Raw genomic sequence first — 25,655 nt, 5'->3', positions numbered from 1 at the left:
AATACTTGGGCCACTATAAAGGGCCCTTACCTTCCAGAAGAAAAGCTACTACAGGAAAAGTGTAGCAAAAATAGACTGGTCTGACCCTATTCCCATGGACCAGAGGATTAAAGAACGACAGAGTCTCTCCTTCCTCTGCACATTCACATATTCATTCGCATTGCTCAGGACTCTACCAGATATTAGGTAGCCTACCTTGAATGCCATGCTTCTGCAGAGAAGAGTTTTAAGCTTTTAAGTTTTTAAGAGATTGGGGCTAAGAAAATGAACAGAGAAAATACGAAGTAAACTGGTAGCAGCTTGTTGTATGCAGAAAGCATAAGAAAATAGTTTTCCAGTGGGAAGGGGTTACACTTGGATAGATTTAATTGGATGCGCGTCCCATAAGAATTGCTCTGGAAGCAGCATGTGAATAACCAAAAGCAGGTGGACTGAAGAGTGAGCAAAAATTAAAAAAAAAAACAACAAAAAATGAGAATGCAAAAATCAGACCAAGAAAGAAAGAAAACAACACCAAAAATATAAACTACACCAGAGCACATAAGCATCCATTAAGTACAGAAAAAAAGCAATGAAGAAAAAAACCCTGGAAAATTAATATAGTTAACTAAGATAGTTTCCTAACTTTCTTGCATTCCTTTGATCTAAGGTGATGTTGTAACTACTTTGGGATAACAAATCTTCCCAGTGCCCTTTTGCCAAGTACCTCATTTATAAAGGCTTAATTGGTGTTAAGTATTAATCGGAATAGTGTGATCTCCGCCCAAGATAAATTAAACTGGCATTACTCTGAAGCATTTTCTTTTCCCTAGTCTGCTGGACTCCATGAATGTAAGCTATGGCTCAAGGAGCTGCTCTCTCAACACCCTCTGCAGTTCGGCTCCCAGTGAAAGGCATACAACTCTCGCAGCCTGTGCTGGTGCTCTTCACTCAGTTCTGTGCTTCTGCATCTCGCTTTAGCTTGATGTTTTTTAGGCAAGGTAGAAATTTTGACAAGTACAGCTCCCTGTCTTTTTCAGCTTGATTACAACTGAATTTCTCCACTTCTGCCCTTAACGCTTACATTTTATGACAATAATGGCTGGGCCAGGAATTCGCCTGTGAGGCTGGCAGTCCTCAGACGGCAGGGCAGGGGTGGTCACTGAGACAGTGGGTACATCCGAGCTGCCCCGCCAGGTTCAGCGTCTCAGAGGGCTGTGGTATTTGGATCCCAGCGTTTGACAATATCCAGCCCACAGAGTGACAGCGAGACACTCGGAGCACAAGCCAGAGCACACTTATTTTCCAGCAGGTAAACACATGAAAAACAAAGTTCCACTTGGTGATGACATCTTCAATCAGCTCATAGGGTATACTAATTTATATGACTTTTATAAACTGATAAGGGAAGAAAACATGATCTCTGACTAAATACCTTGCCATAGAGGACTTCAGAAAAAATTTTTTTACATAGCTGTGATATACCCAACATATAAATAACACAAGCATTGCTGTCAAACATTGCTGCTGTCTTCCATCAGTTTAAGGCTGTGTTTTGAAGATGCTATTGAACACACTACGTTTTTTACTGTACAATAAAGCACAGCCCAGAAGATAGCTGTATGTTGGTACCTAAAACACCAGCCATGCGGTCCATCTCTCTTGTTTGTGACCACAACACAGATCCAGTGTGCTGACAGCTGCAAAAAAAAACAGCTTGATGGTGCTCTGGACACCTAACAAGGATCATATCCATAGTTCTTGAAGTCAGTGAGAACCTGAATCTCCAAGCAATTCCTAAGTAATTGGCTTTATTTCTTCTAAATTATCACTAGCAGCCCGTGTTTTCCATGTATAGGGAGTGGCGTGAACTCTCCAAACAGTGTAACTCAGACCTAATAAATTCAGCAACTAAATAACCATTATTTTTTAAATTCTCTCCAGTCACCATGATTATTACAACATTTAGCTTCTTTGTACATCAACAGCTTTTTAAAATATAGCAGCTAGGGTCTGACGCCCACGCGACGGGCACTTAACCGTGCCGGTGGGGAGAAGCCCGCAGTTCAGGCGCTGCCGACACCCCCATTACCAAGCCCTTGCCAGACGCGCCCCAAGCGCTGGGGTTTCTCTCCAGGCCTACTTCAGAGGCGCTTCCCGCCACCGCCTCCCCACACGGCTCAAAGCAATCCGCCTTCAAAATTCCTTCCGCCACAGTTCCAGCCCGCAGCCAACACCTGCAGGTACCAGCATTGGCACTCGCTGCCCCCGGCCAGGCCGGCTGCGACCCCACCCCACCACTGCCCGGCTGACTCCGGCCTCCGCCATGATCTCGCCCCTACAGCCCGGCGCAGGCCGGCTGACTAGCCCCGCCCTTCAGGGCGGGGCCTTGCTCGCCGCTGGGTCAATCAAGCACCGCGGCAGCCAACCCCCGGGGAGTCCTTCTCAAGCAGCGGTGGAGCGGAGGGCTGTCATTCGCGTGACGTCAGGGGGCCGCGAGCGAGATGAGCGGGCCGGCAGAGGTATGGCCGCTGTCCTCGCCGGCGTGGCGCCTGTCCGCAATGCTGAACTCGGCTGTCCCAGTACTGCGGTCACCCGAGGAGGAGGCCGGCGGTTAGACCGTGGCTCTCCTCGGCCGCAGCCTGGCGAGGGGTTCGTGAGGCCCCGAGCCCGGGGGGCGGCCGCGGCGCTTGGTCTGGCCCGGCGGCTGACGGCGGAGCAACCGCCCGTAGGGTCCGTGCGTGTCTTTTGCAGTTTGGATCTGTAAGGTCCTGCAGGTGTGGCAGCTGCCGTTCCCCTCTGAGGAGCCCCTAAAGCCGGGGAAGCGGGGTGGGGTGAGTGTGCTGCCGCCTCCGCCTGCCCGGGAGAGGCGTAAACATGGCTGCAGGCCAGCTGAACCCCGTCTGGCCTGGTGTCTTCACCGGGCGACGCCCGGGTAGCCGGGAAGCAGCAGCTCTGGCTTGTTCAGCTTTCTGCCCATCTCCGCGTAGACACGCGTGGCTGCTGGCTGTCCCGCGTGTCCGACTGCCGTCAGCTGCCGGCATCCTCCGGAGGAGGATCCTGCGTTTCAGCTGGGCAAGAGGCTGTAAAGGTGGCGGCTCCGTGAGGCCACCGACAAACCTTCCCCCTGCGCAGTGCCTCTGTAGGACCACTGCCAGGGATAGTCTTTGGGAGGCAGCAGTGGCACGAAACCGTGCTTCATCCGGGCCCCGGCGTCTTTTCCTTTTTGCTTTCAGAAGCTGCAGCACACACAGGGGCACATGTGCTGTCCAGTCCCCTTTCATTTAGCAGAACATCAACTGGTCTTGTGTCTCATTCCGCTCCTCCAGATGTCTGTTATGACTGGAGGCCCTCTGGCAGCCTGAAGCTGGCTTTGTCTGAGCCTCTGCTGTCTCCTGTCCTTGGGGAAAGTTCAATCTCTTGACGCCACTGAGTGGTTACCACTGTGTAATTTGGAGATGTTTCCTGGGCTGTTGTCTTCATGTTTTATATTTATGTCGTTTAGGCCGCTAGTTAGAGAGTAAGTGCCTTGCTTATCTTAGAATATCAATTATACAAATACATGAAATATGCATCTTATGACATCTGACACTAGTTATTATTGAACACTTAATGAAAAAAGTAATTCCTGTGCATTTGTTCTTACAGTTGTGTGTAGTATCTAACACTAGTGCATTCAAATCCATTTTTCATAATAGTCTGTTTTTGTTTTTTTCCCTTTGTCATGAGGCTTGTACGTGGATCCTCCAGCTACAGGCATTAAATAGTTGCTGCCAGCAAGGAATTCTCTTGATCCTATATACTCCATATGGCTCTACAGACCCAAGATAATTTCGTTGTAATAAATGTTTAGGGGCTTCCTTAATTCTTTTATTTAATAATGGTCATGAGAGATCAGAGATAAAAGTATTTTTTCTACTCTAGGAATGTGCAATTATAGAATAGTTCATATTTCCTATTTATTTTCAAGTCTTACAGAAGAGTTAAATTTTCTTATTGTGGAAGACTATTCAAGTTAAGTATGGCAGTTAGCTCTTGAATAGCTAGATATAGATACATAGAGAAGGTAAGAAGCGTTTCAGTTTATGCCTTGAAGCATCCCTTGAAACTAGGGATGGTTCATTTTCTAATGGAGGAAATAAGGTGTGGAGTGGTAAAGTGACTTGCCCGTTATTGCATAGAAAATCTTTGACACACAGGTACAGTTACTTATTTAGTACCCTCAAACAAAAGAAATAAAATTGGACTTGCAATTTTGGTTTCTTTCTTGTCCGATTTTTCTTCATCATAATGCATAGACTGGGAACATGCTTTTTTTTTTAATTTTTTGTTTGTTTGTTTGTTTTATTTCTAGGTTAAAGTGAAAATACCTTTTGGAAACAAATACCTTGATGCTATCTTTTCTGTCCCAGAGAAGAAATCAATATATGGAGTGATTCTTACCCATGGAGCTGGAGGAGATATGAATTTCCCTCACTTAGTGTCTTTGGCAGTTTATCTTGCATCCCATGGAGTTCTGTGCCTGCGGTTTACTTGTAAAGGCCTTAATGTTGCCTACAGGACTAAGGCCTTCAAAACAGTTGTGGTAAGAAGTGACCAAATTCTGCCAAAGCTTAGATCCATGGGTGCCGTCTTCTGGGTTTCTTAAATTATGACCAGATACTAGTCAAGCAACAGTGGGAAAATTAGAAGTGATGGTTAACTAAATGGAGCACTGTCTGAACAGAAACAGCAGGAGCAATTTGTATATGGGCAGTAGCTGGAACAGCTGCAGCAAGTATGTGGGTTTTAGTTCAGGGAGAGAAACAAAAGCTTGAGAAAAGGATGTGAAGAAAGCAAGTGTGTTCTGTGGGAAAACTTACAGCTTCAAAAATGGAAAGTATTTAGAATGGAAACAAGAGGTAGGTGTTCTGGGAGATCTTGGGGAGGGGAGATTAAGGGATACAGCTTTGCAAGTGGTTTTGAGAGGAAAGAAGCTGACCTGGGAATTGTGCTGGGTCTCTGAGGGCTGGCAGCTGGGAGAACAAAACTTTGGGGAAAGAGTAAGGGACTCTGGGTCACAGGAGGACTTGAAGCAAAAGAGATTGGGAGTAGTATATGAAAGCCCTCGAACCTAAATAGTATTCGAGTTCAAAATCAGTTTAAACTGGTATATGCGTGTGTTCATCTCTTTCTGCTGCTGATACCTTATTTAAGATGTTGTTATGTACCTAGGTTTTGTTAAAATAAGCAACTTTTTATTATAATAGTATCAGCTTAGTATATCTTCCTGTTCTGGAGCAGGCTGGAAGGAGTGGAAATTTTCTCCTGATTGTCTATCTATTTTTACTGGGGCATGGGAAGGTGGCTTGAGCCCTTTGCACTGAGCATCAGACATATTTTATAGGGGAACTAAGTCCAGTTCGTAAGGAATTAATTTAAATGATGTCATTGTGATTATATGTACATGAATTTGACTTTAGACTTCGCTAGCTTTAATGTGGATCTGTTCTCCCTTCTTTTTTGAAGAAGCATGATGTTGTTAGCGAGTCTATATTAATATGTTGCTGTGTAAAGGTAACGTAAAGGCCTCTGCTAAGATAGCACCTGATTAGTTCTCTCCTAAAAAAGGAAAAATTTCTTGCTGAATTTCATCTTTTCTGTCAGAAATAACTGATTGTGTCTTAAAATTTTTTGCTGGAAATACGTGACCTCATTGAACCACATTTTTGCTAACTTACTTTGCCTTTTAATGAGCTAAGAGTGTGCATGCAGTCTGTTATTATATCTAAGTTGATACTCAGTAATCACTTATGTTTTGGTAACTTCATAAGGCATCTGATATTTTAGACTTGCTGAGAGCTAATGTGAAATTACTTATGTTTATTAAGTTGCTGCAAAATGTTATGAAACCATGTGCGTGTAAAAAACAGAGCAACTTGTATGTATCTGTTCTTTGTTTAATGTGGAGTGCTGAAAGAGCTTGCCATTTTGTATTTAGTAGATACAAACAAAAAAATCCCCAGCCTCCCAGCTGTCTTAATTCTGACTTGTAATGCTTCTTTTGATCTTATTTCTTTAGGAATACTTAAAGCTTTCTGATGATTATAAACTTTTGGGTGTCTTCCTTGCAGGTATGTTTTTTATTATCTGTAATTTTCTCTCTTATACTGCCCCTAATGATAGTGATCTGTAATGACTCCATTTTTGAAGCCTATCCCATTTTGGTAAGAAGTGAGTGAACAGATGTGGATGACAGGTTTCCGTTCAGGTGGACACTAGAAGCTTGCTGTCTAACTAGGGAACAAGCTGAATAAACTCCCACTTGTCAGTATTGCCTAGGGAGAGCAATTCAGCTATCTGTTGACAGTTGAATGCTCTGTAACCTTCATTAATTGATTGGCAGTCCACTGACTGCCGGGGCCCACTTACCAATCTGCATTTGGGCATCTTAACAGGGAGCAGAATACTGCCAGCCCTGTAGCTGGTGGCTGCGTGGGGTGGGTGTGCAGCTCGGCTCTCTGGCGGCTGGCTTGAGCAGCACTGCTTCTCGAGTCGCAAGTGGGAACATCCAGCCTGCCACTTCCACCGGATTCTCTTGAGAGCATGGCTGTCTAGACCTGTTCACCCTCCTTGTGATGCCACAGGTCTCTCCCTAGAAGGAGTAAGGAAAGAGCGATAGACTGTGTTTTCCAGGTACTTTGGGAGAAAGCTTCCTTGTCACTTATAAGTGATAGGGCATGAGTTCTCTGATAATCCGTGTGTGCTTTTTAACTGCAGGTCTTGAAGAATTCTGGTTACTGCTAAACAAAAAAACATTCTCCCAAAACAGGTTTTGGTGGATAAAACCTAGTGGCAGATAAAAAAGTTATATTATGTGAAAAGGGAAATAGATGGGTGTGATTAGGAATGACTCGATAACGGAAACTCTGAATGTTCTCCAAGTGAAACCAAATCTGTGCTGATGCAAGTTAATCCCGCTGGAATCAGCCACTTCTAACACTCAGCTGCAGAGCATTGTCAGCTCATATGCTTCTTCTTTGAGGAGATACTTTGGTATGCCCTTGCTGTTACTGACTGACCTCATGCCACAAGTTCACACTTGGGGTTTTTTTTCCCCCCCTTCTACTTTTACTTTTAGGCTGAAGTTTGAGGCGTGCATAAACACTTGCTGGATTTGTTTTAGGAATAAGACGCATAAAACTTTGTTTCTAATTTGAGCAGATTAAGGTTGCATGAAAAAAATTAGACAAGATAATATCATTGCTATCTCAGATTTCAAGGGTCTGGAGCATAGGACCTGTCCCTCTCTTCCCTGTGCCCCCAGGATGGGCTGTTGGTCCTTCCAGTATTGCAAAGGATCCCTCTATATTTATCCTTTCTTTTTTTCCCTCACTTTTTTTTTAAATGGGGATGTGAAATCACAATATAACCAGAAAAATATTTTAGCAGAAAATATTGAAATTGGGATTAATGTTTTTGAAGGAGCAGATGAATAAAAATATCCCTAGCATTTTGTACTACTGGTATGTAGCAAATTGTTTTTAGGAGTTGTTTACTCCAACAGAATGTAGATGAGGTAACAGCAGATACACTTTTTTCCTTTATTTTAACATGGGAGAAAGGCCGTTCCATGGGCTCACGAGCTGCTGCCTCTGTGATACGTCAACTTAGCCAGGATGGTGATGACTTCATTCAAGGTCTAGTATGTTTATCTTACCCATTGCATCGACCAAAACTTCAGTCCAAGCTCCGGGATGAAGATTTATTATTGATCAGGTGTCCAGTACTGTTTGTCTCAGGATCGGCAGATGAGATGTGTGAAAAAGTGAGTAGCCTTGTAAATCCTGCTATGAAGGGGCAGTATTGAGGAATAGGAATGAGTCTGAGTGGTGTCTGTACTGGTATACACAGCTGTGACTTTGATTAACAGCCTTCTCTAAATATATATATCTTCTGAAGGAAGCCTTGGGTAAGAAACTTCATGAGACATAAGGAAGCCTGGCGGTGTTTTCTTCTGCTGCTTAAAATTTCTGGATCATGCTTGATAATCCACTTACTTTAGAAAACTCATCTTTGGGCCACTAAAATACTGCTGATTTAAATGTTTTGTCTTTTTTGATAGGCTGCTTTTAAATTTGTACAATCCTATGGAAGGAGCGAGTTATTCACTGTTCTGTTTTAACTATTTCAGGTTACAAAACATAAACAGTGTGCTATGCTACCAGCTTCACATTCATCACATTTTCATGACAAATTCTTTTAGTGAAGCAGTTCTACCCACAAGTCAGACTTCTGTGATATAAAGATTTATTTTTCTTAGATGGCACCAAGCTGAGTGTTGCGGCTGACACGCCTGAGGGACGGGATGCCATACAGAGGGACCTGGACAAGCTCGAGGAATGGGCCGGTGTGAACCTCGTGAGGTTCAACAGGGCCAAGTGCAGGGTCCTGCACCTGGGTTGGGGCAACCCCCAGTATCAGTACAGGCTGGGGGACGATGGGTTTGAGAGCAGCCCTGCCGAGAAGGACTTGGGGGTGCCAGTGGATGAAAAGCTGGACATGAGCTGGCAATGTGCACTTGCAGCCCAGAAGGCCAACCGTAACCTGGGCTGCATCCAAAGTAGCGTGGCCAGCAGGTCGAGCAAGGGGATTCTGCCCCTCTGCTCTGTTGAGACCCCACCTGGAGTCCTGCGTCCAGCTCTGGAGCCCTCAGCACAGGAAAGACATGGACTTGTTGGAGCGGGTCCAGAGGAGGGCCACACAAATGGTCAGAGAGATGGAACACCTCTCCTATGAGGCCAGGCTGAGAGAGTTGTGGTGGTTCTGCCTGGAGAAGAGAAGACTCTGGGGAGACCTTCTTGCAGCCTTCCAGTACTTAAAGGGGGCTGATAAGAAAAATGGGGACAGACTTTTTAGCAGGGCGTGTAGCAATAGGACAAGGGGTAATGGTTTTAAAGTAAAAGAGGGCAGATTTCGACTAGATCTAAGGAATAAATTTTTCACAATGAGGGTGGTGAAACACTGGCGCAGGTTGCCCAGAGAGGTGGTAGATGCCCCATTGCTGGAAATGCTGAAGGTCAGGTTGGATGGGGTTCTGAGCAACCTGATCTAGTTGAAGATATCCCTGCTTATTGTAGGTGGGTTGGACTAGGTCACCTGTAAAGGTCTCTTCCAACCCAAAACATTCTGTGATTTTTGTAGAGATGAGAATACAGTGGTTTTCTGCCTTGTTTTCTTTACAAATAGGTATCTGTTGTTCTTGAACAGTTCATCTTGAATTTGAGAGTGTGTGCAGTTGGCATTTTCTATGCTTGGGCACTTTCTAAGGAGTCATAATGCTTTCGTGAGGAGTTGTTACCAAAATAAGTCAGGCTAGCAACCAGCAGATCCTTAGAGTGTCCTCTTAATGCGGGAATCCTTAAGACTCTCTGAGCTGTTTCTTAGGTCTGTTTGCTGAGGTCTGTATTGCTACTCTGCCACTGTAGACAAATTTGACTGAAGAAGTTTTGCCATTTTACTGTTAGTACTACCCTCTGGCAGTAAAAGTGTATTCCCCCATCAGTGTGGGGAAGGAGCCTGCATAGGGTTGTGACCTTCACAGTTTTTGAAGTACTAATTTTCTGCTATTCTGTGTTTGAGTGAGGGCAAACATTTGAGCAAATTCCATTACTGAATACAGTATCATCACATCTTTTCTATCAAGTTGTTTCTAATGTGCATGCAGATCCATTTTGTTTTTAAGAGCTGCCTGTTATGTGTTGCACAGGCAAAGTGAGAGACATCTAGGAGTTGCACAGTTTGTAGCAGCTGATTCTCTAACTTTTTCATTCTATTTTCTCCCTAGCAATTGCTAGAAAGTGTGGCAAGCAAAATGAAAGCCCCTAAAAAAATCCATTGGATTGATAAAGGAAACCATGGGATGGTAGTCAAAGGACGAACAACAGATGATGTCATGGAAGAAATAAATGTGCAAGTTTTTTCTTGGCTTCGAGAGAATATTGAACTGGAGCACAAATGATTTGCAGTGTTTAAGCAATATCTTCATTTAGTTTTTCCTAAATGCAGCAAACTAGAGTTTGTTATTTCTGAGAGGCATATTTTTTAAAACAGGTTATTTTCAGAGGTCTAAGTGTAAATGGAAATACAACTTTTTTGTATGAATGAAAAATATTATGCAAAACAATAAAGAACTGTTTGAAGGAAGGGACAGAAAATTTGCAAAATAATTAGTATTATGGCAGCATTGTTTTCTGTGTTTCTATGCAAATAACTGTATACAACACTTTAGTAATGCAGAGCACTAAGTATTTGAAGTGATATACTGGAAAAAAAATCTATTTTGACAGCAAATCTTTAGGTACTTTTCATTTCTGAGTATATTCCTGATGCTGTACTTGTTTGAAATTGAAACCTACCAATTTGTAGAATTCTGCAAGTGCATGCCCAGAGGCTGGCAAGCACGGATGGTACTACTCTGCCTTGGTGCTGCACCCTGGCATTTTAGTATGCTTCAAAACCAGTGATGCGGGGAGAGGAATCTCTCATCACTTACAGTGTCACTACCCTAAGGAGGCAGGTTCTCGGCCTGTCTGGGGAGCAGGAGGAAAGGGTAATGCAGGCATGGTTGTGCGTGAGGAGCAAAGAACATGGGTCACAGTTTTGAAAAGTCACCTTCCAGCAACTTCCCTTGTGTAAAAGACTGATCACAGAGGCCCTTTGGAGAGATGGGCATGGAAGACTATTGAAGAAAAACTGATAAAAGACATTCTATTTATACTGGTGGAGGAACTCCTGGAGAAGGAAGCAGGTATGGTATGTCTGGCCTCAAGTTGTGCCGGGGGAAGTTTAGATTGGATATTAGGAAAAATTTTTTTACTGAAATTGGAACAGGCGGCACGGGGAAGTGGTGGAGTCACCATCACTGGAGGTGTTCAAAAAATGTATAGACGTGGCACTTTGGGACATGGTTTAGTGGGCATGGTGGTCTTGGGTTGACAGTTGGACTTGATCTTAAAGGTCTCTTCCAACCTTAATGATTCTGTGCTGCACAAGGCTTCTGTTAGGAGGTCTCAGAAGAGGCAGGTGGGGCTCTGAACCTCATTACCTGTTAGCAGAAGGAAAGCGGGTTGTCAGCTGAGCTCTAACGATGCAGAGTGGATGAAATACTTTGTGTGTGCTTGCAGCTGCAGACTTCCCCATTACGGACTATGAGTAACCCATTGGTAAAACCAATGGTTGTAACTGCTTTCAGCCAAGCCATCAGCAGGTACCAGCTGAATGATGACCCCTGAGATGAAATGGCTGTTTGGTCCCATGAAAAAGCATCTTGGAGTTGTCTCCTGAGATGGTGGTCTCATCTCCACAGCCAAGAGTTCCCTAAACCCTGTTCCAGTCATTCTGCATCTCCAAGGCTTACAGCTTGCTGAACATGAGCCAGCAGCTTGAGCCTGGAGGTTGTTCTTGGGAGGAGCTGTGCAGAGCTGGTTAATGCATGCCACGTCAGCCCTGGTGAGCTGAGAGGATCTCTGTGATGTTTTAGTCAGGTGCTTAAATAGGATAGCTTTATTTTGGTGCTGCATTGTGTAAAAAAAACAAAACAAAAAAACCCCAACAACAACAAACCCAAAACTGTAGATTAGTATAGTTAAATTAGAACATACATTGTTTATCACATGACCAAATGAACTACTCCTTAGGCTTTCTTTTTCTATAATAAAAATAATAGGCAGATGAAAGCTAAAAATGTTCATCAGATAAAATATTCTTCCATTGTTTCTCACAAGATGCCTCAAGAAAGCTGATCTCCAGCAGTAATGTTCAATAAGCATAGCACACTATTTTCTGTTTGCAAAGAAAATGGTTAAATGTATTTTAAATTGACTGGCTTTGTTACAGAGAAAATAAATCCTCATTTGGACTGGAAACATATGTGCTAACTTTAGAATTTGATGGATTTAGACTTGACTTTTAATCTGCCTATGGATCACTTTCAGATGGTGTGGATATGCTCAAAATTAACAGCTGAATTACTTAGCATTCATGGAAAATGGGTATTTTAAAAATAGACCATAGATTGTTGAACCAAGGATCAGTTTAGTTTCAGTAGTCACTGCTCGCTGCTTTTCAGATAGCCAGAGACTGGGTTTCACAAAGTGTCTGTGAAAAATCATATGGAACTTAAAACTTTTCTCTAATATTCCTGAGGTGTCCAATAGCACTGTGTTTTTCCTCCAGGTTAAAAAGATGTGTTATGAACCCCACATTGCTGTGTTTGAGAAGACTGATCCTCTCAGAAGGAACAAAAGTTATGGTCTGAAAAAGATGACTTTGGATAGGTACATGGGGTGGGAGGTCAGATTTACAATTCTTATCTGCCCTTTTTTTGCAGAACACATGTGAATAGACTCAGTATAACAAGTCTGAGTAAAAAGTGTCTGCGTTTCCAAGGTGTCTCAGGATAGTAACACATGACTGATACAAACATGTTCTTTATTTAAAAAAAAAAAAAATTATAAAAATGTTTTTGAACAAGACTATGCAACCACTGCATGATAAAAAGGAAATAAGGGGTGCTTGGTTTTCTTCCATACATAGATCATGATACAGTAAACTTCAGAATATCCATTGACATTATCCACTGGCATTTTAATCCACATTTTTCTTCTTTCCTTAAGTCTGAATGTAGGTAAATATTAAAAATTTATTTCTTTCTGTCAGAGTTCATCTTTGGCCTGCAGTCAAGAAAGAAGAAACATTTTTCAGTTAATTGGAAACTCGATTTTTAACTGTCTAGTCCTGCAAATACACAAAGAAATGTTTCTAGGTTCGACAGGCATTAATGGTCTGGTCTGGTAACGGATACCGTGAGCTACTGATGCCTGTTCCAGTTTGGTTGAATAAGAACTGAGGACATCCATCACTTTACATTTAGCACTGTACCTTTTTTCTGTGGCAAGTACATGGAAAAAGGTCATCATCAGGCTGCTGCACTTTCTCCATCCCATCTCTGATTTTTGGCTCGCTCACTTGCAAGTTGGCATATTCCTAGTTTTAAAAAAGGAAGGTATTATTAATTCACAAACTTGTTACGATTGTACAGCTGGTTGTAAATATGGCACCAACTCAGTTGAGTAATTCCGTAAAAACTCTGGGGCTACACAATCTGTTACTCCATGCTGTGTCACAGACAGGGTAAGCAGATACTTAACTGCAGACAGGAGCCCCTGGGGGTGCCTCACTGGCGTTTTGGTATCTTGGTGCTAACGCACAGCTATTTTCAGCTGTGGTTCGCAGGGTGTGCGTCTGACGTGTAATTCCTCGATCATTGTGGGCAACATATAAGTGCAGATTAGATGAAGATTTATGGGATCCAATTGCTTCTCTCAAAGCACCAGTGTAATCTTAAGGGGTTTCATAGGAAATAAGTGCACACAACATTTGTAAACCAACTGAAGTTCTTAACTGCTGCTGCTTGCTTTGTGGGTTCAAGTACTGGACTGGCCAATTCCCAGCAGCTCTGTTGCCCCAAATTCTTTCTGTGGGATTTCTATTCTTGTGGTAGTAGCCATTAAAAATATACTAGCCTGGAAGAGTTTGAAATAATAACAAAAAATGTGGTCTCCCATGAGATTGTTTCTTGCGAATTCTTGTCCAGATTTTGCAATATTTTTTGCCTGTCAAAAAAAAAAAAGTTTTCTTAAAAAAATTCTCAGAAAAATAGTAGTTATTTCAGGATGCCAGTATTGATTCTGGAGTTAAGTACAGTGTTGACAGGTAAGGATAACTTATTTATTTTTATTTAAGCATTCTTAATTTTTAAAGTAAGGCATTCTTATGAAAATACTCCTAATTTTTCCAAAGTTCAATTTAATTTCAAATTAAAGACAGTGTTATGTATTTTTTGAAAAGTGTTTTTCTTATTTGCAGAGTTGAAGACAATAATTTTTAAATCCTTCTAATTGATTTTTTTGTTTTAAAGAAATGCACTTTTTGCTTTCTCTCTCTAGAAACATTGCTGAGTACTTCTAAATGTGTATTTACCTCTTCATCGTGCTCTTTGGCCCACTGTAGTTTTTCTAGTAGATCACTCAGGTCGCTTTTAAATGGAATATAGTGTTTCCACGGCTGCAGCTCGTTATAAAAATGCTCATAGTAGATGGAGTCTTGCTTTAGCACCACACTGTTTCCTGCTAGTAGATAAGGCAATCTGTATGCTGCCACTGTGCCATCAATATTAATTTGATATTTATACTGGAAAGAAAATGACCATAAGTTATTAACAAACAGAAGATTCCCAGCACCTTGGTAGGTTATATTATTCTGACGGCACTGGTATTACTGACTTGCCGATATTGAGAAATGTAGGACTGGCTAGGCAAGCGTCAGTGTTTAAGTAGCTTTTATTATTTAGTTTGGAATTCATCACAGTACAGGGTACACAGCGATGGCCCTCTTCATCAATTAAGTTCTCTGGAAATTCTTAAGATGCTCATCCTCGGATGTGAGGGTAGATGTGCCACTTCATCCACTGATTTTCCCACTATGTTAGTTATGTTAGTAGTCCTGATCACTGAACCAGGAAAAAGAAATAAAAAGGAACTTGGAGTTACATAGATTACACAAGGTTCCACAGAACCTTTAGGTGTAAATCAAGCATTATTATCCTCAGTGTAAGAGCTACATAGCAGTTAATCCCACTGGAGAGATGCCTAATCATGCTTGTTACTGCTGGTGTGCTGAAAAACTAAAAAAAAAAAAAAAAAAAAAAAAAAAAAAAAAAATTATTATCAATAATATATACAAAGTTATTTGATAATGAGAAACACCAAGAACCTAAGTTCTATGAAAAATGGGTCAGTGGCTTACCTTAAAAAAATCAAAAAACGAAATGTGCTTAACTATGGGGCCATAGAGGCTTTCATCATGTTTAAAAAAAAAAAAGTTTGTGAAAGCTGCGTCTATGACCTCTGGATATTTTCTGCTGAGTTTTACAAGTTCAAGCCTCTCTTTGCGGCTGTCACGTCCTCTCCAGAATGCCGTGGTATTCTTGTCTTCCCACGATGGGCCAGTATTTGCTTGAACTGACATCATATCCAGACTAACTCTGGGGGAGTAAGAAGTGATTTAATTGTGAAGGCTACTGGAAATTTTTTAAAGTGCAATTACTTAAAAGAGTTTACAGTAGCAATAGGCAAATACCAAGAATGAAGGTAAGTCATGGACACACCCATAGATGTACTGTATCAGTATTTTTGCAGCGATAAAAACAAATAAGGAATGTCAAGTTCACAGGCCCGTGGCAAGACAGCATCAGTTCAGTGACAACATTGCCGGTGGAAAGAGTACCTGTCAGTTGTCGTGGAACAACGTGGCTAAAAGTGGGTATGGTTGCCAGACCAGTGAAGGTGATACAGCGTAATGCAATAGCTGATAATGCTGATGAAGCAGTCATGATAGTCCAAAGCAAGGTTTTTCTGTAACTAGCGTAATACAGCGTATTTCACTTCCTTTGCTAAATTAAAAACACATGAATTGAGGGGGCAGGGGGGAGCAAATGTAGGAGAAGTCTTGATAATACAGACAAGGAACCTGAACTGAATGCAGTGAAATGATAAGTTCAAAGTGGACAACAAAGATCTCTTTGAAGCTGGCTTTGTAGTGTTTCAAGACAGTGACAGAGCAGTTACTGAGGCCAGTTATGATCAGTAATCAAAGTGGGAGATGGTACGTCCCAGGTTGAGAATTCTGGCTACATTGGGCTTTAAAAAGTACAGACAAAAAAGATTCTAGGAAAATCAGGAAAAAAAAGACACCTGGCCGGCTTTCAACATGTTTGGCGGGGAAAACAAAGCAAACAAACAAAATACCTACCCTTGAAACATTCCCTATAAGTGCTGTTTTCAGTGACTTGACCATGTTTAGATTAATTTTGATTTTTGAAATTAAACGGTGAAGTGTTTTAATATACGTCATTTATGTTATATAATACATAACTTGGTGACTGCTAGGATATTGATTACACAGTTGTTGCCTAGCTGCAGGGTGCCAATGTCTCAATGAATTAATAGAGAGTAAAACCATTAATATACTGTTAATACAAAGATCTTTTTGGAAAATTATTCACTGTGAATTTTGTGAAAAATTTAAGCAATTTCTTACCGTCCCATAGTCTCCAAAACTGAGTCTGTTAAGTCATAGGTTGGCATGACAATGTCTTTTGACTCGGTGGACCCACACCATGAGAAGATAGGGTGCAGGTTCTGTGGGGACTTCTTTTTCTCCAGAGGCCAGTCCCCCAAATTAACAAAAAATTCTACATCTGGCATTTTCACCTAAACAGAAACAAAGTAGGCACAAATGCATTTTGATACAAAGCAGTGTTCTTCTCCCAGCATCTTGCATTTTGAAAACAACCTCACTAAGAGGAAAAAAAACCCAAACATGTTCTAATATACTTAATGTACCTGTAATAAATATTTAAGTTTAGAAACATGTCAGAAATACTGAAACCACAGAGGAAAGCCTACAAGATAATTTTTTTTTTTTTTTAAGATTTGCACAAAGTCATATAAATGCGCTCTCTGTTTTTTTTAAGGGATAGGAACACCCCAGTTTAGAGGATGGTTTCTTGTTATACTTTACATGATTGGCCATACAATCTTTGTACCAGGCTAGCACTGGGAACTGGTAAGCAGTCCCAGTTATAGTTCTAAGGTAAATTGAGCCACCTTGCTGACTGCATGGAAAATTGCTGTTGGGTGGTAAATTAGTTTTCTGTCACATCATTGAACTGATTTACCCTGTGTCTGCATGATTACTAAATCCAACGGAAGAGAGGTAACAGAGATGAACAGCCATGATGGAAAGACCACATTTAGTCAGCACTGGGGTTAATTATTAAGCTTAACATCCTCACTTATTTAAAATAGTTGGTAGTATGGAACTGCATCAGAAATCACTGTTGCAGCCAAAAAGCAGGCAAAATACTGTTGATGGCCAGGAAACATTATAACAACAGGACAGGGGGCATAATTTTGCTGCTATAGGAAACTGTAATGCACCCCTATCTTGAGCACTGCGTGTGGTTCTGGTATTTGCAAGCAAAGTAAGAGAAGGTACAACCAAAGGCAGCTAGCCCCAGGGTTGGGCCAGCTGCCTTGTGAGGACAAACTGAAAATGGTGGGACACTTCCACTTGGAGAGCAAGAAGGCTGAAGGAGGTATATGGTTGAGTTTTACAGAGCCCTGAAGGCATGGATAATGTGAGTGCAGAGCTAATGCCCTATTTGTTCTTAGGTCACCCTCTTCATGACATAAATCTCCACTACATCCCCCTCAGTTGCCTCTTCCAAAGCAAAAGAATCCTAGTCAAATTAGCTTCTTGTTGCATGCCCAACAGCATTCTTGCTGTGTAGTGCTTTCTGAGAAAACGAAATGAGAACGGCACTGTTTTCACAAAATAGGCATGTCACAGGTTTTATACTGTGACTTAATCAGATGTACGCAATAGTGCGATACCCAGTTGAGACTTATTAAGGAGGGAGGCAAAAACAAAAGAAAAAAAGATTATTATACTGCCATTTTTGGAAAACTGCTGGAATAACTCCAAGATCTCTGTCCTGACTACTAACAGGTAATTTAGAGGTCATGACTGTATGTGTGTGATTAGGAACATTTTGTTCAAGTGTTATCGTCAACTATCTCAATACCTACATGGGAAAATACCTTCTCTGAAGGAAAGAAGAATTATGAATGTTGTTAATTCTCAAATTAAAATACACATATACACATAAAAAGAGTTAAAATATGTTGCTAGCTCCTCATCATATATATGCATCAAAGCATTTCTCCTCTCAAATCCCTTTATTCTTTAGATCAGAATGGTTGGTCACAGGCTAACATTTCAGGATTCTTCTGTGGCCCAAATAGGTTTCATTAAGTTTCTAATTTAATTTATCTTTATGGACAGAGATAGAAATTAACAATTTGCCAAATACCAAACACCCCCCTAAGTGGTTGAAGATACTTTTCTCTAACTTGACAACACGGGAAAGCCTTTGGCAGACACATCCAGAAATTCTAGAGACAAGAGACCCAAAGCAGTACTTCTTGTCTTCAGTATACAGACTGAGAGAAAAGGTTTTATTGTGTACCTTCAATTCAAAGGGTGTTTGGCTACACATTCTAATCTTCGGCACTCAACTTTATTAGTACAGTGCCATCTAACGGTTATAATGGACATAGAAATGCTAAAAATTCTATTTTATCTACATCCTCAGTGGCAGAATCATTCAACGTGTTAATTCTTCTTCTCCAACCCAGCAGTTCTATGGTCTTTCATTATACTGTCTTAACAGAAATTCCTACGGTATTTAGTGGGGATAAGACAGATTCTATTTTCTAGAACTGTAAATAGTTTCTGTCTTTGGAGCTAGCAAATCTTTTCGAACATTTAGCCTAAATACCTTTGATGCAATTTCATTCCATTACTTCTTGTGCAACACTACTGACACTGAGAACAGCTTACTTCCATCTTCCATGGAGCAACCTTTTAGATAATTAAAGGCTACATTCACGTCTTCCCTTAGACACTGTTAGATGAACCAATCCCTACTTAAATGAATCTTCATTTGTATGTCTTGTCATTCTTACCACTTTCCTGTGCAATGTCAGTAACTGAACAATCTTTCTTGACGCATGACACCCAAACGCAGACACAGTGGCATAACTGATCCGTAACTAATCCTAAGTATAGTGGGAAGGTTACTTTATGTTTCTTTCATCAGTTTGTTAATGTGTGTGTTTAGCTTTTCACAACAGCATGCCACTGTTGACTCATGTTAAACTTGTGATACTGTAACCTTCACACTTCTCTGCAGAAAATAACCACTCCCTATTTTAAATAGGTGCCAGAACTACATGACTTACCCAGCCTTTGTGTAGTACCCTGCCCTCCTTACTTTATTTTATCCATTTTTCCATACAATTTCTCTTACTTGTGAAAATTTTTTTTAATTATGATGCTGTACTGTGAGGTGCTTGCAGGTTCTTTAATTTTTGTTATCTGAAAATTCAATAAGCATATTCTCTAATCCATCATTCAGTCAAAATATAACTAAGTTATTAAATGAGGACCGAACCTAGGACAATTCTCTGAAGAATACATTTGTGACAGCTTTTGCCTCTCTGGAAACATTGGCAACTATTATTTAAGTAGGTTTTCCAAGCAGTTTACAGTAGTTTCTTCTAGGCAAAGTTTTCCTATCTTGTTTATGAGAAACTTGTGAGACTTGCCCTCAAAAGCCTAACCAAAACTAAGATACTTGACATCCATACAGAAAGCCTATTATCTTGTTATAGGAAGCAATTACATAGGTATGACTTGATTTTTTTATGATAAATTAATGTTGTTTCATACCAATTACCTTATCTTTCAGCTGCTTATAAATAATGTGCTTAATTCTTATTAGACTTCTAAGGATTTTTTTTTAAGTTACCAACTCCGTATTTCAGTAACTCCTCTCTTATTTCTCTCCTTTTTAAAGATAAATGCTTTATATTTTTACAGTCAAAAATAGGTATTAACTCAGATATCTTCATATTTCTCTTACTACTCTCTTTAGATAACAATCACATATTTGTGTGTGCTGAAACTTCAGCCCTGCTATATTCTGTCACTATGTACATAGGTCAGGGTTTTTCCAAGGTCTTCCTAGGGAAGAGTCTGCACGGTGCTTTTTGCTTGTACATCAAGGGAGTTTCCCACACACTACCTGTTGGGCTTTCAATGCTCCTTCTCAACCCTTCCTGTCTTGTTTTCAACATATGGAAATTAATGAAGAATCATATAAATTCCCTATTTTTTTGAGTAACCCTGTAAAATGTACTAGCAGAGACAGAAATTTTCTATTAGATGCTACAGGATGATTTCTTTAGTCTATAGGAAAAAAAAACCCTCACTCTGTCTTAATCTATCAAACTCTCCTATAAAAGCCTGCTATTCAATTAACACTTGTGATACTCCATACAATGATCAGAGAGCATTGTAGAATATCCCAACTTCAAACAAGGAAAATGCATCTGACCTTTCCATTATTAATCAAAGAACAAGAAGAGCTTTTTAACAGAAATAGCGACAAATATGATGAAGTATATTTGTTAAGCCCCGGCTTCTATAAATTAGGACATATAGAATAAATGACTGTACAGATGCACTCACTTTTCTTGTCAAAGAAAGCAGTATGGCATCCATGAAAATTCTGAAGCCAACATGTTCCCCATACGTCTTTATATAAACCTGAAAATAAACAAAGTTTTATTGCTCTGGTGTTTTCATTTCAAAGAACAGCTAGACAATTTAGAGCTCTTTTAATCACTTAGTAAGTAACTAGTCAGACAAACTGTATGGCTGTATAGGTTTATGATCTTTGGGAAGCTTTAGAAATCTCACCTCTCCAATTCATCACAGAAAAGTGACACAAAAAAAAGGACAAGCTTTGCTTGCTTTTGTTGACATTTTAGGTCTGTCTCGTGGAAACAGAAACTTGTTGCCTCTTTCTGTTGTGTTCCATTGTTCTTATTTCCATGTGAAACTCTACTGAAGTCAGTACAGTTTTTGCTGAAAAGAATTGTAGCTCTGAGCCTCAGTGGAGCTAAGCGGTATTTCTTTACTTCAGAATTATGCACAACATAATTTATTGATGCATGTTAAATTAGATGATTGTGACACTCCACGGCAATATTACTCAGAGAACAGGAAACCAAATTAGCATTTAGCAGACTTGGGTCTGTGCCCGGTACTCACACTGATTGCTTGGAAAGTAATTTGCCTTCACTGTACTTCAGTTGCAATGTGGACAAAAAGCACTTTACAAAGTAGGACAGATACTATTAAGCTCAGACACAAACTGCAAGGTATTCAAGGACAGAGAAGCAAGCAAAGCAAGCTTCTTGAAGAACAGACACAAAGAAGCCTTTCAAGTGGGAAGAGCCAAGCAGCCTGATTGTATGACATGCCACCAAATCCCCATATGGGCTTCAGATCAACCTATTCCGTACCTCGTTATCTTTGATGGTGTAATGACACAAACTCTGTCTTTGTCCAAACCTCTGTGGAATTTCTTTTGCAATCTTATCTGGATCAACAATGGGAAAATTTGCTAGGTCTCTCTGAATCTGTGGAATGATCTGAGCGCAGTTCATCTCTTCCAGCCATGCACTGCTCTCCTCCTGAGGGCAGTCACAGTTTTCATGGTAAACAGGTCCTATCAGGAACACAATCATTATTTTATTTTTAATAAGTCACACTACTGAGATCATAAAAGAGGGTTAGGCACTGAGCATTAATTGCTTAGGGTGAAACCTTCAGCAACTCTAAATGGACATATTTGAACTTTTTTTTTTACTCCAATGGAGTCATGCCTAGCTACATCAACTTCTGTGTGAGCCTTCTACATGTATTTGCTAGGCAACAGCTTCAACAGCATTTCTTTCTTTTTACTATTTTGAATAGTACATGCAGGACACTTAATATGAATCTGTAACTCCAATGGGATTTGATAGTCTGGAGAAGTACTGAGGTCCTGCAGAATCCCATGCTAATCCTAGAAGACATTCTGGGATACAGTTTGTGAGAAAAAGCCACGATAGGAAATCCATGCATAGTGCTGCTTCTTACCTTTTAAAATATATGGAGACTTTGCGACATGTTTATCTCCAATTTTGACTTCTATCTTCAGGTTTTTGTAGCTTGCGTACATCCTGTATCTCACAAGGAAGGAACCATCTTTCCTATCTAATACTTGCACACCAACCCGAGTGAACTGTTCATCAGGAGCAGTGATCTTCACCTGGAAAGCATTTTCACCCGGCGATGAAGTGAACCTACCCAGAGAATAAGTGGGAGCTTAATAAAAATGAAAACACACAAGAGCTTTCTTAGTCTGGTCCATTCCTTTTCATGCTGGCAGATTTCTAGTGACTTCACTAAGCTATGCTAGGTCTTTATTAGCACATCCTAATGTTCACAAGCAAGACATGATTTTTCCAAAGAGAATTTTGTTAGGCTACTTCAAACGTCTCATGCTGTTAGAAGCGCTAGGTATCAAGAAGGTTCCACTCAGACACACAACTCCAAAATTACTTGGTGCCCTACGAATAGTGTTGGAAATACGTTTTTGGATTATATGGGAACAGAGCACCTTTAAAAATCCAGCATAGCTCTTGATTAGTAGTTGCTCCAGTGTAAAATGATGGGAAGGTAGAGCGCATGCAGATAAATGGATCTTGGTAGATATATCTTGGTGTCCTGTCCTGTAAGTACAGGATGTGGGGCAATGGTTTTAAACTGAAAGAGGGTGGATTTAGATTGGACATAAGGAATAAATGCTCTATGATGAGGGGGATGAGATACTGAAATAGGTTGCCCAGAGAAGTTGTGAATGCCCCACCCCTGGAAGCGTTCAAGGTCAGTCTTTGGGCAACGTGACCTAGTGAAAGATGTCCCTGTCCTTGGCAGGGGAGTCAGACTAGATGATCTTTAAAACTGTCATCCAACCCAAACCATTCTATGATTCTATAAAACAAAATACTAGAACAAGCTTCACTTTAGCAGCTTAATAAGTCTGTTATTTTACATACAGAAGCAAAATGTTTCCAGCTTACTTTATTTTCTATGTACTATTTAAGGAAGTGAAGAATAAAGTTAAACTTCTTAATCATTATTGTAGCTCATACAGGGGAAAAAAAAAAGGGATATTACAAATACCAGTGTCTTGGTAGGAAAAAAACATTATAGTGGGATCATGTAATTCACTGTGTAGTTATGACATTTTGGTAAAATACACCATACACCGATCATAAAAAAATCTCAGTAAAACCAAATTTGAAAAACCATGAAAGTTTTCACACACCACAGAGGTATTAACAAAGTTGCCACAGTCAAAATGCTGCATCTGCCAATCTTCTTCCACCTCTTTAAACACGGTCCCACATACATAGGGAGAGCTTGGGATAAAAAGAGAGGTGGCGGGAGTGGGTAGACTAACGCATTACAGCCCAGCAGCCCAGTCAACTTTCCTGAAACTCATCCAGACATACTAAAGAACTGCCAGTTCAACTAAATGCAGGAAGTATTTACCGTCCAAGATAAGGTGAACTGGCAGCTTCCAAATTTGCACATGCCACGGTGCATCTAATCTGGACAACCTGAATGGAGCAGTCTGAGTTCCTATCTAGCTTGTACAGTCAGGGTTTGTTTCTTGTAGAAATGGAAAGCCATGAGTGTTCTCTGAAAACTAAGTCTACCTAGTTCATTCCTATGAAGTTTATGTTAACAGCCTACAGAGTAATTCCTAAATGACTCTGCTGATCATGTGCCTACGTGTTTAGGAGAAATACTGATGTTCCTAACAGTGGAAATAAGCAGGCCACCTGAATAGGCGTATCATAAATTAGTTACTGTTAAGGTTTTGACAAAGCAGAAAAAATCATAAATTGTCGGCTGGACCAATACGTGTGTTTTGCTGTTGAACATTTTCATCGTTTTTTTCTTTTCTCATCTCATTGTGCAGTTATTTGATACTCCTAAAGAGATTCACTGGCTTTTTCTAAGTGATATACAAAAAAAGCCACGTAGGGAGCCTTCAGCACCCGTAGTTTCCCTTTCTACAAGAAAATCTCAAATAAATTTCTGCCTAAAAGGTGGAAGAGATTCAGCCGGGACGCAGGCACGCAAGGTCAGCCCCGCCGAGGATGGGGCACGTAGCCGTGCTGGCACTGCTGCCATCCAAGGTGGGGAGCAGGACGCTTCGCTCCCTCATAAGAAATCCACGAATTACGATTTGGACCCAGGGCCCGCAAATATTTAAGCCGCTGCCCAAGGTGAAGGAACGTGGCACACCCACGCACCCGTGGGGGGTGGTGATGCCTGGGGAGGAGGCGTAGAAAGCTCTGCCGCTCCCCGCCTAACTCCCTTCACCCTGCTGATCGGGAGGGAGGGAGGCGGGCACGGAACGTCACCTTTTAACCGATCTGTCGGATTTTTTTCTGCCCACAGACGAAGTCTCCGTGAAAAGCTGTCCCGCTTACCTCTGCCCTTCGGCGTCCACGGCCTGCACGTAAAAATAGCGAGCGGGGAGGGCAGCCTCCGCCCGCAGCCCGGGCCCCCATACCGCACTGCGCTCGGGGCTCAGCCGGCCGCCCCCGCCCGCGGCGGCGCCCGCCGCAACGGCTCCCAGGGCGACGCAGAGCGGCCACAGGCCACGCATTTACAGCGCTTGCCCTGACGGAGAAACACCGCCGGGGCGCGGGACGGAGGGCAGCCGGGAACCTTCCTCCTTCCCTCACCGCGGCACCGGGGAGTCCCACCCTCGGCGCGACTGCATGGGGCAGGGAGGGGGGGGGGAATCGCGGAGCCGCCGCCGCCGCTCTATCCCTGCACACGGCTGCCAGCCAGGCTCCTCACCGCACCATCCCCGCCGAGCCTGAGGGGAGCGGGGCGGGACCATCGCCCGCCACCCCCACCTACTTCCGCGGGGCGCGGCGCGGCGCGGCTGGGACATGTAGGCCGGTTTAGTCGGGAGCGGCGGTTGAGGAGCCGTTGGCAGCTCGCGCCTGGTTAGCCCAGAGCTGCCTCAACACCAGAGCGGCCCAGGGGCTTTGCTGCGACCAACCTCAGAGGAAGGGGATGAGGAAAGCCGGCTCTCCCCGTGTCTCTGACTTACACGTTCGGACACGTTGGTCTCGCTGTTTTCTCTGTGTCATAAGCTCAAGTCCCTGCCGTTCACTCTGTTTCCGTAACATTAGGGTGAGAAATACAGAGTTTACAACTGGGAAAATGAGTTTTCAAAATTCTCCCCGGAGCAGCAGAAGCAGGTGTCTGGCATGTCGTTGCTCAGGGCACTGTCCTGGGTTGCCTGGAGCAGAGGCGAGGGAGCACCTCAGCAACCCGCTGCCATGGCGGCAATCACAGAAAGCACGCGTGAAACACTGATGCCGTTCATAACTACATACGTACACACACATGCCCGAATGCTTTTCTTCATCATTTAGCTACCTCGCTGAAATTAAGCCTTCTTTGTCACTCCTAAAAGCTACTTTCAGTTCTGCTCTTTATTGCTTTTCTTTTGTTAAGGCAAACAATACAGAAAAATGAACCTCGTCATCGAGGAGCCACGAATTTCTAAGAGATTTTGTATTTTGCATTTTGAAATACTACAAAAATGTTTATAGAAAAGCACACAAAAAAATCACTCGCTTTGAGAAAATTGCAAGCTGAGAAAGGACCACTTAGGTCAATGAAAGCAGTCTTTTCCAACCAGCAACCTCATTACAAAATGCCTTAAAAAACTATCAAGCTCCAACTTTTAAAGGCATACTTTTTGTCTCCTCCTGTTCCCATTCACATGATTTTTCAGGACATTCAGCAGTTAGAAGACTTGCAATTTCCAGTCTAAAAATTCATGCAGGCCCTATTTTATATCCATAACCCCTTAGCTTCTCTCCTTTCCCCATATTTACTCTCTTGATGTATTTTACAGGCTGAAATCACGCTCCTTCTCAGCTTATGTTCTGTTCTATGAGACAAGCTGGTCTTGTTTAGTGGAACAGACTTCAAAGATGCTTTTATTTACAAAAAAATTTCATAGCTGTAGAACTTACAGAACGTCCTTCCTCTTCCTAGCAGGGCGGCATTGG

The 25,655-nt window shown here is 41.8% G+C and overlaps 2 protein-coding genes across 2 annotated transcripts; one reads left to right on the top strand and one right to left on the bottom strand.

The window, feature by feature from the left end:
• Positions 1–2,483: 2,483 nt before the first annotated feature.
• On the top strand, positions 2,484–9,979 carry TEX30 (testis expressed 30; the record flags this gene model as incomplete). The annotated part of the gene is made up of 5 exons (XM_082014193.1): positions 2,484–2,501; positions 4,334–4,564; positions 6,041–6,092; positions 7,584–7,786; positions 9,806–9,979. The coding sequence occupies 5 exons, from the start codon at positions 2,484–2,486 to the stop codon at positions 9,977–9,979; spliced, it is 678 nt and encodes a 225-aa protein (XP_081870319.1).
• A 2,695-nt stretch (positions 9,980–12,674) lies between these two features.
• On the bottom strand, positions 12,675–24,226 carry POGLUT2 (protein O-glucosyltransferase 2; the record flags this gene model as incomplete). Its single annotated transcript, XM_082009575.1, has 10 exons — positions 12,675–12,692; positions 12,901–13,005; positions 13,545–13,634; positions 14,002–14,211; positions 14,827–15,064; positions 16,120–16,292; positions 20,179–20,256; positions 21,018–21,223; positions 21,637–21,842; positions 24,048–24,226. The coding sequence occupies 10 exons, from the start codon at positions 24,224–24,226 to the stop codon at positions 12,675–12,677; spliced, it is 1,503 nt and encodes a 500-aa protein (XP_081865701.1).
• Between the last annotated feature and the right edge of the window lie 1,429 nt (positions 24,227–25,655).

This window comes from Phaethon aethereus (assembly GCF_964289735.1).
Source record: "Phaethon aethereus genome assembly, chromosome: 1".
NCBI classification, from domain to species: Eukaryota; Metazoa; Chordata; class Aves; order Phaethontiformes; family Phaethontidae; genus Phaethon; species Phaethon aethereus.
The sequence above is the reverse complement of the archived record's forward strand: the minus strand, read 5'-3'. Positions and strand labels throughout refer to the sequence as shown.